The 16,682-nt window shown below is 38.4% G+C and overlaps 2 protein-coding genes across 2 annotated transcripts; one reads left to right on the top strand and one right to left on the bottom strand.

Annotated features, from left to right (window-relative positions):
- Positions 1-2,534: 2,534 nt before the first annotated feature.
- LAC3 (laccase 3) lies at positions 2,535-5,304 on the top strand. Its single transcript, XM_028075759.2, has 6 exons — positions 2,535-2,684; positions 2,787-2,938; positions 3,167-3,411; positions 3,559-3,687; positions 3,935-4,885; positions 4,977-5,304. The coding sequence occupies exons 1-6, from the start codon at positions 2,571-2,573 to the stop codon at positions 5,105-5,107; spliced, it is 1,722 nt and encodes a 573-aa protein (XP_027931560.1). The 5' UTR covers positions 2,535-2,570; the 3' UTR covers positions 5,108-5,304.
- Positions 5,305-14,682: 9,378 nt separating this feature from the next.
- Positions 14,683-16,432, bottom strand: SEF (HIT-type Zinc finger family protein). The gene is made up of 4 exons (XM_028077371.2): positions 16,163-16,432; positions 15,940-16,045; positions 15,094-15,200; positions 14,683-14,992 (listed from the first exon to the last, which is right to left on the bottom strand). The coding sequence occupies exons 1-4, from the start codon at positions 16,265-16,267 to the stop codon at positions 14,789-14,791; spliced, it is 522 nt and encodes a 173-aa protein (XP_027933172.1). The 5' UTR covers positions 16,268-16,432; the 3' UTR covers positions 14,683-14,788.
- Positions 16,433-16,682: the final 250 nt, after the last annotated feature.

Genomic DNA, 16,682 nt, shown 5'->3' with positions numbered 1-16,682 from the left:
GTTGCAATGGATCTATGACGTGAGCAATGACTTCCATGCAGATACCATTTACCATTTGCAATAAAATTTAATCAATGGATTTTTGGTAAATCACAAGATTCACAATTTCTTTTTACATCAAGTTACAAATAAACTTTATCTGAATTAAAAACTATAATAAATTACTTTTTCCTTTAAAATTATTTTGAGTTTAACTCAACTGGACTCGTTTAACCAAAATTCAAGCACAGGGAGAAAAATAAATTTCTTTCGAAATTGTTTAGGGGACTTAGCAAATACATATCTGTGCATGCACAAATGAAATAAATACTAAAAGTTCTTCCTCTACTGTTACAACTTTTTTTAAATTTCGAATGCTCAGATATAATCATGTGGAAAATTTGGGTGTGTTCACATGATGCTTTTAGGAAGTTTTGGTAAGAGCTCCAATTTTTTTTTTAACAGTCTATTACAGTTCAAACTAAAAATGGTGATGTCACTAAATGCCTTTTATGATGCAAGTTTGATTTTGGATGGTGGTTAGTTTCAAAGCTTTTATTGGTTTGTACCTCTTAGAAGAAAAAGCCAAACACATAGATTTGAAGGCTTTTTATTGGTCATCTGAAAACGAACGACTACAGAAGCTTCATTTGCCAAGAAATTGAAATTCAGAGACTGAGAAAAACACTGTTGATGGACACAGGGCACCTATGCTTTTCTACCAACCATGCATCCAACGTATCCAATTATGATTGCTCCAAATAGCAGCTTCGGTCATTACTTCTTTTTTCTTAAGGAATGGGTGCTCAATACTTAGAAATTAGAAACAATTTTATCACTGAATAAAAGAAAAACTTAATTAGTATTTTGTTTATTCAATTGATTTTTAATATGTTATTAATAATGTCCTAAGTTATATTAACAAATATTATGATAAAAAATTATTTTCAGTTAATCTAACTCAGAACAGGAAAGTTGCTAGTTTGATTGGACCAAACAATGTCCTAAGTTAGTGGTATAAAAAAATGTGGTTGAGAGGAGAAAATGGCAAAAGTGTATTTGAAAGAGTGAAGGTGTTAATTGGCATTTTCAAATTACGCGAAAGTGGTATGAATTCTTTAAATTGTGGCATGAAATGATAGAGAAACACTTGCCACTTATATGTTGGAATCAACCACGCCAAATGGAAAAAACGACTTCTCATCACTGCTACTTTTGTTTATGTTAAAACAAGTACTGTGTACACTTAAACCGTACAAAAGAAACAGTGTTCTTCGTAACCACCCAACAAAATCAAAATTCAAACTCATCTTAATTGCCCTATTGATTTTTCTTTCTTCTTAGCTTTTTTTTTTTCCAGCTTAAGTTATTACCACGTGCCACTATCAAAATAAAGGAAATGGGGCTCCTCAGGTTTATATGTAGAAAAAATCAATCGTCACCACGATATGTTTTTCTATAGAAGTGTTAGAGAATGTTTTCTTTTATTGATTAAATTTTATTGAAAAAAAAATGTAGTGGATTTTGTATCTTATTTATAAACTCCTTCGCCTGATTTTATAATTTTCACTAAATATTATGTTAGAAGAATGTGTTTCTTATTTATTTTATTTATTTATGGAAGTTTATGAGAGTTGGGTATAAAATCTCTCCATCAAAGGTCAGAACACAAAGTGGTTACAAATATAGTGAGGGATTTATTATTAACGAAAGAAATTAAACTTGTAAGTGTACAAGATACGAGTCATGTCTTTATCAACCACAAGCCAACCTTTATTCACTTATGATATTAGCATTTGGATTGTTGAATCAAATGAGTAATATTGCTAAAATTCTAGTATCAACATAATCAAGTCATTGTTAGATCCATGAGTCGTGTATCAAATTGGATGAATCAATTTATAAGCACATAAATTTCTATAATTTGGCAACAATTTTGAACTGTCATGTCCATTGTTTCATTTGAATATGATTCTCAGTATAAGACACAGGGCATGATTACTAACCTTTTTATTTTGAGATTAAAATAAGAAAAGAAATATCCATAAATTAGAACAATTAATGCATAAGTTAATTAACATAAGAATGTTAAATATGCACATTTTACACTAGAAGTGGATTTTACAAACTGAAGTGAAAAATGGTATTGCATCAACCAATGTGTATCCTAACTCATGTTGCTCCTCTTTTGTAGTACATTATTTAGGTTACAGCTTCCAATTTAAGTTCAGGCTCAATATCATCGTCCACTGCTAATGATGGAGTCTCATTAACTAAAGATGTATTTCTACCATAAAATTCCAGAAAACAGATTTATTAACTAAAGATGCATTTCTACTCTTGTGCGTCTCTTTTCATCTAAATAACACAATCTAGCATTTATCAGTTGATTGCTCTGTGAACCATGCATGCTCTCTACTTTGTTAGACTAATTACTAAATATTAAGTACCTTGTTGACTAAAATATAATGACTCAACAGAAGTATTTCTCTTTCCAGGCATTTCCCTATTTATAAGTCTACAAAATAGCTGCATTTTAAAACAAATCTCCCTCAGCACAAGAAACACCATTAAACAAAACCAGAACAACAATGAAGACTTTCCACCTCCCTGGCAAGTCATGTTGTTCTTGGTTCGTACTAGCCCTGTTTGCTCTCATTGCTTCCTTGGCTTCGGCTACAGAGATACATTTCCATGAATTTGTTGTAAGTTCTGATTCAATTATATCACGAATTATTCACTACATTTCTTCAATATGGTTAGAGGTCTTTAGTAATTATCATTCCATCATAATTTGAGTGAAATAGGTTCAAGCTAGGCCAGTGACGAGGCTGTGCAAAAACCAAAGCATAATCACTGTCAACGGGCAGTTCCCAGGGCCAACAGTGGAAGCTAGAAACGGGGATTTTGTGATAATCAAAGTAGTAAATGCAGCACAGTACAACATCTCCATCCACTGGTAAATATTATCATCTTTCTCTTTCACTTTCACATGGAATTCATGCTTGAATATCATACTCTTCAGTCAGAAGTTTTCCCCACACTAATGTAACAATATATAGTTGGTCCATGAGTCCATATACTATGCTATTGATACATACATACTTGTTCCATGTACCAATTTTCTGTGCCACTGATGCATAAATTTGATCTTCCTCACAAAGTGATCATGGGTTATGTGCATCAGGCATGGGTTAAGGATGCTGCGAAATCCATGGGCGGATGGGCCGAGTTATGTAACTCAGTGTCCCATACAACCAGGGGGAAGTTACACATACCGATTTAGAATCAGGGATCAGGAAGGGACATTATGGTGGCATGCTCATACTGGATTCCTAAGAGCCACTGTTTATGGAGCTTTCATCATCTATCCCAGATTGGGTTCTGCCTATCCCTTCTCTGTGCCTAAGCAAGAATTTCCCCTCATTCTTGGTACATCTCTAAAATCATCTTTTGCCCAATTCTTGAATAGTGAATCTCCTTCCACTGTGAACAAACTATACCTTACAACAAAACATTTAAAATGCGAATGAGGTTCTCATTAAGTATCATGACAGTTTTACCGTGTTGATGCCACAGGGCAATGGTTTGATTCGGATGTTGTGCTTCTCCAAAGGCAGGCAGACTATGCAGGATTACCTCCAAATCCATCTGTTGCATATACCATTAATGGGCAACCTGGTGATCTTTACAGATGCTCAAGCCAAGGTGCGAAAATTACTACTCAGTGTGTGCCTGCATTTCTTAACGGTTGAAAAGGATATCAAAATGATTGTTAACTTATTTTCAAATGGCAAGATTTTCTGAACCTTTAATGTTTAGTTTTATTAGAATAAAGTCTTAAAAAGGAGAGTATAGCTAAATAAAGTTAAGTGTTAAATTCTTAACTACCTTAATAGCAGTTCTATTTTGAGAGAGGTTTCAGATTCATTGATGTAACGAACACACAATGCAGGAACTGTGCGTGTTCCAGTTGAAGCTGGGGAGACAATTATGTTGAGAATCATCAGCAGTGCACTCAATCAAGAACTTTTCTTCTCCATTGCCAACCACAGCATGACTGTGGTTGGTACAGATGCAGCGTATAATAAGCCCTTCAGAACCACAGTCCTCATGATAGGACCTGGTCAGACATTCAATGTCCTAGTCACTGCTGATCAACCCCAAGGTCTCTACTACATGGCAGCACGCGCCTATGAATCTGCTGTGAATGCTCCGTTTGACAATACCACCACCACTGCAATCCTAGAATACAGATCTACTAGACGCAGTAACCAAAACAGATCAAGACCAGTCTTGCCAGCTTTGCCTGCCTTCAATGACACTGCCACTGCAACTGCGTTCACTGCTAGGATTAGGGGCCTTACTCAGGTTAAAGTCTTTACGGAAGTTGATGTGAATCTATATTTAATAGTGGGGTTGGGGTTAATCAATTGCACGAATCCTAATAGTCCCCGGTGTCAAGGACCAAATGGAACCCGCTTCACAGCCAGCATGAACAATGTATCATTTGAACTCCCAAGAACCACCTCCTTAATGCAAGCGTACTATGAAAGAATACCCGGTGTCTTCACAACAGACTTTCCCCCTGTTCCTCCTGTACAATTTGATTATACTGGGAACGTACCAAGGGGGCTATGGACACCTTCACGGGGAACTAAGCTCTACAAAGTGAAGTATGGCTCGAGGATGCAAATTGTTATGCAAGACACAAGCATAGTGACCACAGAGGAACACCCTATGCATGTTCATGGATTCCACTTCTTTGTAGTCGGTTCAGGTTTCGGCAACTTCAACCCAGCAACTGATCCACTCAAGTTCAACCTTGTAGACCCACCTGTGAGGAACACTGTTGGAACACCTCCTGGAGGATGGGTGGCTATTCGTTTTGTGGCTGACAATCCAGGTAACGTATTGTAGTACTGTAAAACTTTGCTTCTGCAGTCAGCATCACATATTAACCTATTTCATGGTTTTCTTTCACTACTGCAAATCAGGAATTTGGTTCATCCATTGCCACATAGACTCGCATCTGAATTGGGGTTTGGGCATGGCACTTCTGGTAGAAAATGGAGTTGGCCTTTCACAATCAGTATTACCTCCACCGCCAGATCTACCCCAATGTTAAGGTTAAGAAAGCCTCAGTAGTTAATAAATTTATTGTTGTGTACTACAAGTTCAAGAATTTGCCAAACAGACAGTATGGCTTTCTGCAGTTCCCATACTAGAATTAAATTAAGCTTAATTGAGCTGTATGTTTGCGGTATGTTGATTAGACAGCACTCTCTATATAAAGAAAAGTAATATTCAAATGATTTCTTATCATTACTATTACCAATTTAATATTTCAGTGAGAAAAACTACACCATTCTGACCAGTTGATAGAAAACAAATATTTCAGTACCAGAAACCGATTTCATATCCTACAGTGGAAAAATTGTCCACTTGTTGCAATGTGCAGATGTACTATTCTGCACAAAGGAGCCTGAACAACATAAAACATGGTACATTTAATTTTTAGCAGGTCAACATGAACAAAAATGTGAAGTTCATCCTGACTGTTCCTGGATACCTAAATTGCAAAGAAATCACTGGACCTCTGGGATTACTAAATTGACAGCATGCATCAACTGCCATGTTATAAGGTTCTTGCGTAATAATAGGAAACTAAAGAACATAACAGCAAGCTCTAGGAAGTAAGCTTCCTTAGAGATAGTCTAATCAAAGACATGCATACAAAGTCACAAACAAAGCTACTCCATAAGCAAAATATAACAGAATAACCCCTTGGCATGTTAAAGATGATCAAACTAATAACATAAGTTATTGCAACTATGGACATCAAGATTACCCAGATCAATATTCAATTTGTTAATCACCAAGCTATAGTTTGAATCTTAAGATTCAAACAATGAAAAGTTACTTCAAATATATTATATAAATTTTTCAATGTAATAATCTAAAAGTAGAAATAAAAAAAACAACTTATATGTCATTAGTCTTATAAATCAAATTTATTAACTATGAGTTTGTAAAGCCTTTATTTCAAAAGAATGCAAATGGAGCAATGAATATAGCCCAATAGAGTGCATGCACCGTGTTAGATATTGTTTGATATTATTAAGATATTGTTAGATATTGATAACCACAATATCAAACAATATCTTCTATTTAATTTTTTTATTTTCAGTTACTCTTTTTACTTGTACCTCTCTCTATTATAAATAGATTACCCTATGTGTGGTTTATACACAAGGAAGATTAATCTCAATCCCTATTTTCTTTATTCTCAACATGGTATCTAGAGCTTAAGGTTTGTTTTTTTCGCTACTGCTTCCTCCGCCTCTGCCACCACCGCCGCTGCTGCCACCGGAGCCGCCGGCACCGCCTGCCGGAGCCATTGCCAGAGAGCCGCTGCCGGAGCCACTACCGGAGCCACCACCACCGTCGCCGCCGAGTCGTCCTCGCCGAAGTGTTAGTTTCGACCGGCAACCATACAGTTCTGATCGTCCCTCACGCGCCATTCGAAGCCGCGTCTCTTCCAATTCCTCCATGGTGTCTTCCGCTGCCTCTTTCAGTTCTGAAATCTCTTTTGTTTCATCCGATATACTTGTTATGTTCAACAAATTTCTCAAATGATATAAGGATCAACAGTTTTCTAGTTCCACTGCATCTGTTGCTCACACAGGTACATCTTTTGTTGGTCTGACTCAATCTTCTTCTCCTGGTCCTTGGGTTTTTGATTCAGGAGCCATTGATCATATTACTGGTAACAAATCTTTGTTCTCTTCTTTATCCTCTACTAATCCTTTACCTTCTGTTACACTGGCTGATGGTTCTAGAGTCTCATCTCATGGTGTTGGCACTGTTAAACTTTTTCCTTCTTTAACCATTGATAATGTTCTTTATGTCCCTGGGTCTCCTTTTAACATGTTGTCCATCAGTCGCCTAACTCGTTCTCTTGATTGTGTTGTTTCTTTTACCAACAGTTTTGTCTGTTTACAGGACTAGAGTTCGAAACAAGTGATTGGCACAGGATATGAGTCTCATGGTCTTTATCATCTCCGTCCCTCTACACACGTTGGTGCAGTTATGGAGTCTCCCTCTCTTATTCATGCTCAGTTAGGTCATCCAAGCCTTGCCAAGTTACAACAGCTTGTTGTCCAAGTTGTCTCGTTTGGATTGTGAGTTGTGTCAATTAGGCAAGCATACTCGTACTTCTTTTCCTCGTAGTGTCACACGTGATGCTTCGTCCCCTTTTGCCTTGGTTCACTCTGACATTTGGGGTCCTAGCCGCGTTAAGTCTACTTTAGGTTTTCAATACTTTGTTACTTTCATTGATGATTATTTCAGATGCACTTGGTTATTTTTAATGAAACATCGTTCGGAATTATTTCATATCTTTCAATCTTTTTTTAATGAAATTAAAACTCAGTTCGGTGTTTCTACTAGAGTTTTGCATAGTGATAATGGCCGTGAATATCTTTCTCATTCTTTCAAATAATTTATGGCTTCTCACGGCATTCTGCATCAAACTTCTAGTGCTTATACCCCTCAACAAAATAGTGTAGCTGAACGTAAAAATAGACATCTTATGGAAACCACTCGCACTCTTTTAATTCATGGTGAGGTTCCTGAACATTTCTGGGGTGATGCCATTCTTACTGCCTGTTATCTTATCATCGATTGTCACTACCTTTTTATACATGTCTTTCCTCTCTTTCTTATGTGACCATTCCAAAAACTATCCATGATGCTTTAGCCCATCATGGTTGGCGTCAGGCCATGGCAGATGAATTAAGTGTTCTTCATAATAGTGGAACTTGGGAACTGGTCCCGTTGCCATCTGGGAAATTTGTTGTTAGTTGCAGGTGGGTGTTTGCTATCAAAGTTGGACCTGATAGTACTATTGATCGCCTCAAAGCTCGTCTTGTGGCCAAAGGTTATACTCAAATTTTTGGGTTGGATTATGGAGATACTTTTTCCCCCGTGGCAAAGATGACTTTTGTTCGTTTATTTATCGCCATGGCTGCTCTTCAACAATGGCCTCTTTATCAACTAGATGTTAAAAACGCTTTCCTCAATGGTGATTTGCAAGAAGAAATCTATATGGAGCAACCTTCTGGATTTGTTGCTCAGGGGGAGTCTTTTGGGATGGTATGTCGTCTTCGCAAATCCCTATATGGCCTAAAACAATCTCCTCGGGCTTGGTTTGGAAAGTTTAGCAATGTTATTCAGCAATTTGGTATGACTCGGTGTGAAGCAGATCATTCTGTCTTTTATCAACACTCGAGTGCTGGATGTGTTTACTTGATAGTATATGTTGATGACATCGTTCTTACAGGGAGTAACAACCATGGCATCTCTCAATTGAAACAACATATCTGTCACCATTTTCAGACCAAAGATCTTGGCAAACTCAGATATTTCTTGGGTATTGAGGTGGCACAGTCTAATGATGGTATTGTTATATCTCAGAGAAAGTATGCCATGGATATTTTGGAGGAAACTGGGTTGATGAGTTCTGTAAAATAAGATGAAATAGGGTTTTGGGATTAATCTCCCTTGTGTAAACCCTACACAAAGGACAGTTTATTTATATTGATAATGGGCCAAATCCCAGAAATACATAATGGGCTGAGCCCAACTATTAAACACAATATTATATCATCTAACACTCCCCCTCAAGCTGGTGCATACAAATCGTATGTACCAAGCTTGTTACAAAGATAATCAATTCTAGGTCCTCGAAGAGACTTAGTGAAAATATCTGCTAATTGATCACTTGAGTTGACAAACTCGGTCTTGATGTCCCCGGATAGGATTTTTTCTCGAATGAAGTGACAGTCAATTTCAATGTGTTTGGTCCTCTCATGAAAGACAGGATTAGAGCTAATATGAAGAGCAGCCTGATTGTCACATATGAGTGTCATTTGAGTGACATCTCCAAATTGCAATTCTTGAAGCAATTGCTTAAGCCAAACAAGTTCACATGTGGCTAAAGCCATAGCTCTATATTCTGCTTCTGCACTAGATCTTGCCACAACACTTTGTTTCTTGCTCTTCCAAGAGATCAAATTACCACCAATTGAGACACAATATCCGGAAGTAGATCTTCTGTCGGAAGGAGATCCTGCCCAGTCAGCATCTGAATAACATACAACTTTTGTATCAGAGTTGGAATCATATAGTAAACCTTTTCCAGGAGAGCTTTTGATATACTTTAATATGCGAATAACTGCATTCCAATGTTCTTCACATGGAGAATTAAGGAATTGACTCACCACGCTAACAGCAAAGGAAATATCAGGACGAGTAACAGTAAGATAATTCAACTTTCCAACTAACCGTCTGTACTGTTCAGGATCTGAGAAAGGCTCCCCCTGTTTAGGTAGAAGTTTAATATTAGGATCCATGGGTGTTTCTACTGCTTTAGAATTCATTAATCCAGTTTCCTCCAGAATATCCAATGCATATTTCCTCTGAGATATGACAATACCACTATTGGATTGTGCTACTTCAATACCCAAGAAATACCTGAGTTTTCCAATATCTTTGGTCTGAAAATGACGACAAAGATGTTGCTTTAAGAGGGAGATGCCAAGGTTGTCGCTTCCTGTGAGAACAATGTCATCAACATACATTATTAAGTAGATACATCCAGCACTGGAGTGACAATAAAAAACTGAATGATCCACTTCACTGCGAGACATGCCAAATTGTTGAACAACACTACTGAATTTTCCAAACCAGGCCCGAGGAGACTGCTTTAGGCCATATAAAGATTTGTGAAGACGACAAACCAATCCAGAAGACTCCCCCTGAGCAACAAAACCCGGAGGTTGCTCCATATAAATTTCTTCATTCAAATCGCCATTGAGGAATGCATTTTTGACATCAAGTTGGTGAAGAGGCCATTGGCGAAGAGCAGCCATGGCAATGAATAAGCGAACAGATGCCATCTTGGCCACTGGAGAAAAAGTATCACCATAATCCAAACCAAAGATCTGTGTGTAACCTTTGGCAACAAGGCGAGCTTTGAGACGGTCAACAGTGCCATCAGGGCCAACTTTGATAGCATAGACCCACCTGCAACCAACAACAGATTTCCCGGATGGTAATTGAACAAGATCCCATGTTCCACTATGCCTGAGAGCACTCAATTCATCAAGCATGGCCTGACGCCAACCAGGGTGGGCTAATGCATCACCTAAAGATTTTGGAATTGACAAAGAGGAAATAGACGAAAGGCATGTATAGAAAGATGGAGAGATTCTATGATAACTCAAAGCAGCATAATGAGGGGAATGATTACGGGTAGAACGCATACCTTTACGAAGGGCAATGGAAAGATCAGACTCAATTGTTGGAACCGGAGGAGACAAATAACTCGGCACTTGATGTGAGTCATGAGTTGGTGGTTGGCAACGATGTCTTCTGCTATAAACCTGAAGAGGTGGTCTATCTGCAATAGGTACACTCGGAGGTGGCTGAAGAGAATCCGAGGTGGCACTGGAAGTGGGCACACTAGGAGGATCACACACAACAGGGATATCTATAGTAGTAGATGGTGGCTCACAACGAGAAGAGGGGTGTGTGAAGTAAAAAGAAGACTCGTCAAAGGTGACATCAGCGGAGATAAAATGACGGTTGAGGGAAGGAGAGAAACACTTATACCCTTTTTGTGAGCGGGGGAATCCTAAGAAGACACATTTGTGGGCTCTCGGAGACAACTTATCCAAGCCAGGACTAAAATCATGAACAAAACATGTGGACCCAAAGACTTTAAGAGGTAAAGGGTGAAGAGGGTCGTGAGGAAATAAAATAGAATGAGGAACTTGGTTATGCAAGACTGAAGAAGGCATGCGATTAATAAGATAACAAGCAGTAAGAACCGCATCACCCCAAAAATGTGAAGGAACTGCACCATGAATTAAAAGAGTGCGAGTTGTTTCAATAAGGTGCCTATTCTTGCGCTCAGCCACTCCATTTTGTTGGGGTGTATAAGCGCATGATGTTTGATGAAGAATGCCCTGAGAAGCCATAAAATGTTTGAAGGATTGAGAGAGATATTCACGACCATTATCACTCCGCAAATTTCGGATAGAAACCCCAAACTGTGTTTTAATTTCATGAAAGAATGATTGAAAAATAGAGAACAACTCAGAACGATTTTTCATTAAATATAACCAAGTACATCTTGAATAATCATCAATAAAAGTAACAAAATACTGAAAACCTAAAGTAGACTTAACACGACTAGGTCCCCAAATGTCCGAATGAACTAATGCAAAAGGGGACAAAGCTCGTTGTGAGACACTACAAGGAAACGAACTACGACTATGCTTTCCTAATTGACAAGACTCACACGACAAACTAGATAATTTGGACAAGCTGGGGACAAGTTGTTGCAGTTTGGCAAGGCTGGGATGACCAAATTGTGCATGAAGAAGAAGGGATGGTGATTCCATAGCCGCGCCAACATGTGAAGGAGGACGAAGATGATACAGACCATGAGACTCACATCTGGTGCCAATCATGTGTCTCGAACTCCGGTCCTGTAAACAAACAGAATCTTTGGTAAAGGAAATAATACAATCAAGAGAACGAGTTAGTCGACTGACAGATAATAAATTGAATGGAGACCCAGGAACATAAAGAACATGATCAATGGATATGGATGGAAAAATATTAACAGTACCAACACCATGAGATGAGACTCTAGACCCATCAGCCATTGTAACTGAGGGTAAATGATCCGGACAAGACAAAGAAGAAAACAAAGATTTGTTACCAGTAATATGGTCTGTGGCGCCTGAGTCAAGAACCCAAGGACCAAGAGAATCAGAGTGAGTCAGGCCAACGAATGATGTACCTGTGCGTGCAACAGAGGCAGATGTAGTGGAACTAGAACTTTGACGTTCCTCATACCATTTGAGAAAGTCGTTGAAAATGGCAGGGTGCCCTGCGGTATCAGATGAAGAAGGATCCACAGTCGCTGATCGGGGAGGAGGATCAGAGTGAACTACTGCAGCAGACCGAGGAGGACGTCCATGTAGAGCATAACATTTGTCAATCTTGTGGCCTAATTTGCCACAATGGTCACACTTGGGTCGTCCCTTTCCCGGCTTGCGAGAACGATTGCGATCATCCCGCTGAGAGACCAAGACTGAGGAATCATCAGCACAAGTAGATGTATCAATGATTTGTTTTCTTGGCACACGTAAAAGGGCAGAACTAGTAGCAGTGAAGTTGGGCACAACAGGAGACCCCAAAATCTGGTCGCGAACATGGGAATATTCATCAGAAAGACCATGTAATGCCAATAACATAAAGAACTTTGACCGTTGCTCAAGTTCTTCAGCTGGAGTGGAGGCCGGAGGCAATAACTCATTAAACTCATGCAGAAGGGCATGAATTTTGCCCAAATATTCAGCCATGGGTCCAGGACTCTGCGGAGCAACAACTTTGAAAAGATCCTGACAAACACCATAAAGACGCTGAGTGTCATTGGTGTATAACAATTTGGCCTGTGCCCAAACGTCTGAACATGTTTCATATGAACGAAACATTTGTTTCAGCGAAGAGTTAATGGTGGACTTAATGATGATGCATAATTGGGCATCAATTTTCGTCCAGCGGGAAACTTCATCTGCAGCAACTGTAGTTACACTCTGGGTGAGATGATCTTCATATCCTTGACTCTTGAGCCAAAGTTTGATATCGGATGCCCATGTCGCGTAATTTGTGCCATCCAACTTGTCAATGGATAAATGCACATTGACGTAGTTGGTATAAACAGAGGGTTCAGACAGCGGAGTGCTTGAAGATGACACACTCGAATTGGCAGCGGAAGAAGCCATAGAGGGAGAAACCCTAAAAATTCAAGGTGCTCCGATTGAAACAACAACCACAGATTCAGAAAGAGCTCAAGAAGGCGATTCAGGCGAAGTTGATCGGCGCAGAAAACGACCGGCGACGCGCCGTCACGCGCGGCGGAGAGGTGGCGGCTGCCGGAGCTTGCGGCGACGCGTGGAGGCGCGTGAGAGCTCCGATGGCGGCGATCTCTGCGGCGTTGGAGTCGCCTGGCCGAGACGAACAAAACCGTCTGGTCGTTGGTCGAAACTGCAGCTCCGGCGACGGCGGCGGAGGCGACGGTGACGACGGCAGAAGCGGCGGCAATGAGCGGCGGCGGGACGATGGCTGTAGTAAACTAACCTAAGCTCTAGATACCATGTAAAATAAGATGAAATAGGGTTTTGGGATTAATCTCCCTTGTGTAAACCCTACACAAAGGACAGTTTATTTATATTGATAATGGGCCAAATCCCAGAAATACATAATGGGCTGAGCCTAACTATTAAACACAATATTATATCATCTAACAAGTTCAAAGTCTGTTGATACACCCATGGATCCCAATACTAAACTTCTACCAAATCAGGAGGAGCCTATATCTGATCCTGAGCAGTATAGACGATTGGTTGGGAAATTGAATTATCTTACCGTTACTCGTCCTGACATTTCCTTTGCAGTCAGTGTGGTAAGCCAATTTCTTAATTCTCCATGTGAAGATCATTGGAATGCAGTCATTCGCATCTTGAAGTATATTAAAAAATCTCCTGGAAAAGGATTGTTATATGGTTCTAATAACCATACAAAAGTTGTTTGCTATTCAGATGCTGATTGGGCAGGATCTCCTTCTGATAGAAGGTCTACATCTGGGTATTGTGTCTCCATTGATGGTAACTTGATCTCGTGGAAAAGTAAGAAACAGAGTGTTGTAGCAAGATCCAGTGCAGAAGCAGAATATAGAGTTATAGCCTCAGCTGCCTGTGAACTTGTTTGGCTCAAGCAATTGCTTCAAGAGTTACAATTTGGAGATGTTACTCAAATGACACTTGTGTGTGACAATCAGGCTGCTCTTCATATTAGCTCTAATCCTGTCTTTCATGAGAGGACCAAACACATTGAGATTGATTGTCATTTCGTTCGGGAAAAGGTTATGTCTAGAGACATCAAGACTGAGTTTGTTAACTCAAGTGATCAGTTAGCAGATATTTTTACTAAGTCTTTATGGGGGGCTAGAATTGATTATATTTGTAACAAGCTTGGCAGATACAATTTGTATGCTCCAGCTTGAGGGGGAGTGTTAGATATTGTTTGATATTATTAAGATATTGTTAGATATTGATAACCACAATAACAAACAATATCTTCTATTTAATCTTTTTATTTTCAGTTACTCTTTTTACTTGTACCTCTCTCTATTATAAATAGATTACCCTATGTGTGGTTTATACACAAGGGAGATTAATCTCGATCCCTATTTTCTTTATTCTCAACACACCGAATGAAAAAATGAAAAATGAAGCGGAGGAATAATCAAATGAGATAAGTTTAGATACGCTCATGCAATCTTTTTCATGAGAATTGGTGAAAGAAGTAAATTAAAAGATGGCAAATTGTTGAATCGTGTGATACGTATCAATGATAAATCCTATGATCCAAGTTGATAGGCAACCAAATCCCGTCAAATTGTAGGATTTGAATTGTGAATCATAGAATTTAATAACTTCAAAGGACATCTTTAGCAGGTTACTAGATCAATAGGATCAAATAGGGGTCAAAATATACAATTTCAGCTAGCACCATGTGACTTAATAACTGAACCACTAATCTCAAAAGGTAACAAGAGGAATATTGATCAAAGAGCTTGCTTGCACATAGTGATGGTGAACACTGATATATAACAAGTTACAATAGTCTGTCCAATAATGTTCTTGTGCACATTTTTGTGGACCATGAATCAGGCTACAAATTTCAAGCAACGAGTATCATTGTGCACATTTTGACATCTATAGGAACAAAAGCGCATACCACATCTCACACAAGTGTAATTAGCAGAAAACCCACAAACAGTGCAGAAGTGGCGACGGGAGGTTGAGCTTGGAGGTCCAACTGCGGCTTTCCAATAGGAGGGCACGTGAGGTGGCAATGATTCTAAGTTAGCCTGCAATTGCAGGAGGTGGGTTAACAAAAACAGAAACCAAGGCAAGAGTAAAACAAGAGTGTCACTAGTGTGTGTGACATGTGGTGGATGTAATCACTGACCTCATGCAAGAGCTCAAGGAATGTTCTCGGGGCCCTCCTAGCTTCAAGTGCTTTTGCCTGTCTGGTCTTTCTTTTTGTGCCTTTAGACTGCTTTTTCTGTATATAAACTGTAAAGAAAAGGAACTAAGTGAATTTCAAATTTTGATAATAATCAAATAGTTTTTAAAATCTATACTATACATAATTTTTTGTAATAGATTTTAAAACATAAAAATTTCATAAAAGGATCTTTAAAAAATTACACTCCCTGAATTTCAATCAAGTTGCAGTCAGTACCCCCTTTTACCCTAAAAAAACGTTTTGATTCAGGAAATATCAAGTTGGAATTTACATTTTCAAGCAGTCGTTAGATGAAGATTGCATGGCTCAGATCTTGAATGAATGTTTTTAGTCTGCTATAAGTGATCTAAATCCAACAGTTACATGCTGCCAATTGCATGAATGCGTGTAAAAGTCTGTAGAAGCAATCATGGGTCCATTTACAATTTTAAAAACTAAATGGGCCTTTACTCTAAAATTAACACTAACAGAAAAAATGAAATAAAATTAAGTAAAATAGCCTTCGTGTCCCTAAAAGTATATGGCATTTTGATAATAGTCCTATAAAGTAAGAAAACTCAAAAGAAGCTGGTGAAAGTGTAATATATTAAACACTTCACTACAAAACTCAAAAAGTCATCCAACTAAAGGTATAAGTTATGTTCAAGGACTAAAGTTACATTAAGTTTAGGGACTACTGTTTTAAGTTTCATGGTTTCAAGCATTTTACAGTTTAACTATAATGATGTTTTGCCTAATAAAATTCTGAAACAAAAGGAAAAAAAGAAGTAGAGAAGAAACCCTAACATTGATCCTCCTCGTCGAGAGAAGCTTCATCATCATCGTTATTGGCATCTGCAATTTCAAAACCAGCATTGTCATTCTCCAAAGCATCCAAGCGCGCAAGTGCCGCCTGAATTAAATTGTAACAGAAACGCACTTCTATCAGATTCCTCATTCAATTTTATGTTCATACATATTGTTTTGAAAAATTGAAAAACAGAAAAAATAATTGATAGGAGACAGTTGCCTGAGTGCGGTTGTCGGCACTGGCAAGTGCGGCGGCCATTTTGGACGCAACTTTTCGCGTTCGGCTTGACATGCGGCGAATCGAGCTGGAACCGTCGTCCTCCATTCCTAACTCCGTGGAATCACCGACTCAAAGGCGTCACCGGAAACACGACCTTAATCTTTCTGATGATTTGTGAGAACTTGACTGGTGAGCGATTTGAAGCTCTACGTTACGTCACCACACTCCCTTTTTGAAAGTTCTCGCGACCCCTCTTATTTTATTTATTAGTTAACTAATCTATCAAAATATGATGAGATTCTCAATTTTTGTATACATATTTTTTTAAAGATTTAAATATGTTTTTCTCCTGCAGTTGAATTTTGAAATAATTTTAGAATTAATCTTTTTTTCAAAATTTTATATTAATTTAATTTTTTATTTTTAAAATACATGAATTTAATTTTTTTAACTAAATTTTAATTTCAGAATCAAAAATATATTTAATTTTTTTAAAATTAATTTTATAAAACCATTTTAT

The sequence above is a fragment of the Vigna unguiculata genome, chromosome 6 (assembly GCF_037176805.1).
Source record: "Vigna unguiculata cultivar grain cowpea cultivar isolate G323 ecotype 2 chromosome 6, ASM3717680v1, whole genome shotgun sequence".
In the NCBI taxonomy this organism is placed as follows: Eukaryota; Viridiplantae; Streptophyta; class Magnoliopsida; order Fabales; family Fabaceae; genus Vigna; species Vigna unguiculata.
The sequence above is the reverse complement of the archived record's forward strand: the minus strand, read 5'-3'. Positions and strand labels throughout refer to the sequence as shown.

Excerpts from the sequence above, each read along its gene's own strand:
- LAC3 (XM_028075759.2), top strand. The coding sequence starts at position 2,571 with ATGAAGACTTTCCACCTCCCTGGCAAGTCATGTTGTTCTTGGTTCGTA. Across the intron at positions 3,688-3,934 it reads TTACAGATGCTCAAGCCAAG|GAACTGTGCGTGTTCCAGTT; the intron begins GTGCGAAAATTA and ends CACACAATGCAG. Across the intron at positions 4,886-4,976 it reads TTTTGTGGCTGACAATCCAG|GAATTTGGTTCATCCATTGC; the intron begins GTAACGTATTGT and ends ACTGCAAATCAG.
- SEF (XM_028077371.2), bottom strand. The coding sequence starts at position 16,267 with ATGGAGGACGACGGTTCCAGCTCGATTCGCCGCATGTCAAGCCGAACG. Across the intron at positions 16,046-16,162 it reads GTGCCGACAACCGCACTCAG|GCGGCACTTGCGCGCTTGGA; the intron begins GCAACTGTCTCC and ends AATTTAATTCAG. Across the intron at positions 14,993-15,093 it reads TCCTTGAGCTCTTGCATGAG|GCTAACTTAGAATCATTGCC; the intron begins GTCAGTGATTAC and ends CTGCAATTGCAG.